At 59.8% G+C, this 1,032-nt stretch overlaps 1 protein-coding gene across 1 annotated transcript in view; it reads right to left on the bottom strand.

The window, feature by feature from the left end:
• Nucleotides 1-70: 70 nt before the first annotated feature.
• Nucleotides 71-1,032, bottom strand: part of ACA1_052890 (uncharacterized protein) — a gene marked incomplete at both ends in the record, with an annotated part of 1,250 nt that continues 288 nt past the window's right edge. Inside the window, 4 exon segments of the mRNA XM_004343949.1 lie at nt 71-233; nt 348-516; nt 636-782; nt 797-884. Coding sequence (XP_004343999.1) covers nt 71-233; nt 348-516; nt 636-782; nt 797-884 — 567 coding nt within the window.

The following is a 1,032-nucleotide window of genomic DNA, read 5'->3' as shown; positions in this document are numbered from 1 at the left end:
TTTCTTCCTCGCTTCGCTTTCGTCTTCTTCTTCTTCGCTTTCGTTCTTGTCGTCGTCGTCCGGGCCGGACTTGAAGCTTTTCCGGCGAATCGCGAGCAGCAGGTCTCGCTCGGCCTGGGCGGCCGGGTCGCCCTCCAGGTCGAGCACCAGGTCGCGCCCAGCCAGGATACGGTTCGCCTGGAAGATCAGCCGGACGTGATTGTACGGCTCCTCGCCTCTCGGTGCCGCCGTCACTGTGTGTCGTGTGTCGTGTGTCGTGTGTCGTGTGTCGTGTGTCGTGTGTCGTGTGTCGTGTGTCGTGTCAGGACGTCGAGTCTACGGTAATGGGGGAACCAGGATGGGCGAACCAGGGAGAGTGGTGGTCTCGGCGGTGGTGCCGGCGCCGGAGGCCTGCTTGGCCAGCTCGCGCTCCTTGCGCTCCTCGGCCTTCTTGCGCCGTTGCTCGGCGCGCAGGCGCATCGTCTCCTCGATCTTGGCGAGCTCCTGCTGCCTCTCCTCCGATCGATCCTTCGTCTGCTGCGCAAAGAAAAAATAGGAAAAAAAATAGAAATAATAGAAATAATAGTAAAAATAAGAATAGTGTCTGTCAGTCAACACAACACGACGCACACAGCGCGACACACACGCGACATTACAGGGTTCGTAGTGGTGGCGAACAGCGGAGAGACCTTGGGCGCTTTGGCCTTTTGCTTGCGCTCGGCCTCCTCTTTCCTTCGCTGCTGCTTCTCCTTCTGCTTGCGCCGCTTCTCCTTCTTGGTCAGGTGGTCCTGGCACGCGTATCGCTTCAGTCAGTCACGACCGACTGGCCGCTCCTCAGGAAGCGCACCTTGGCGGGACCCAGGAGCTTGGTGATCGTGTTGTCCGTGATCAACTGGTCCCGATACCTGACGACGTCATCACAGCAGTCAGACCACTGCACACGCTCACGCTCACGCTCACGCAACGCACGCGACGCAATGCGACACACAGAAACGGGGGTTGGGCGAACCGGGCTTTGAGATCGCGCCACTCGTCGCTTTGCCAGCAGTGAGC

Source organism: Acanthamoeba castellanii (genome assembly GCF_000313135.1).
Source record: "Acanthamoeba castellanii str. Neff unplaced genomic scaffold scf7180000084594, whole genome shotgun sequence".
Lineage (NCBI taxonomy): Eukaryota > Discosea > Longamoebia > Acanthamoebidae > Acanthamoeba > Acanthamoeba castellanii.
This window is presented reverse-complemented; position numbering and strand designations above follow the sequence as displayed.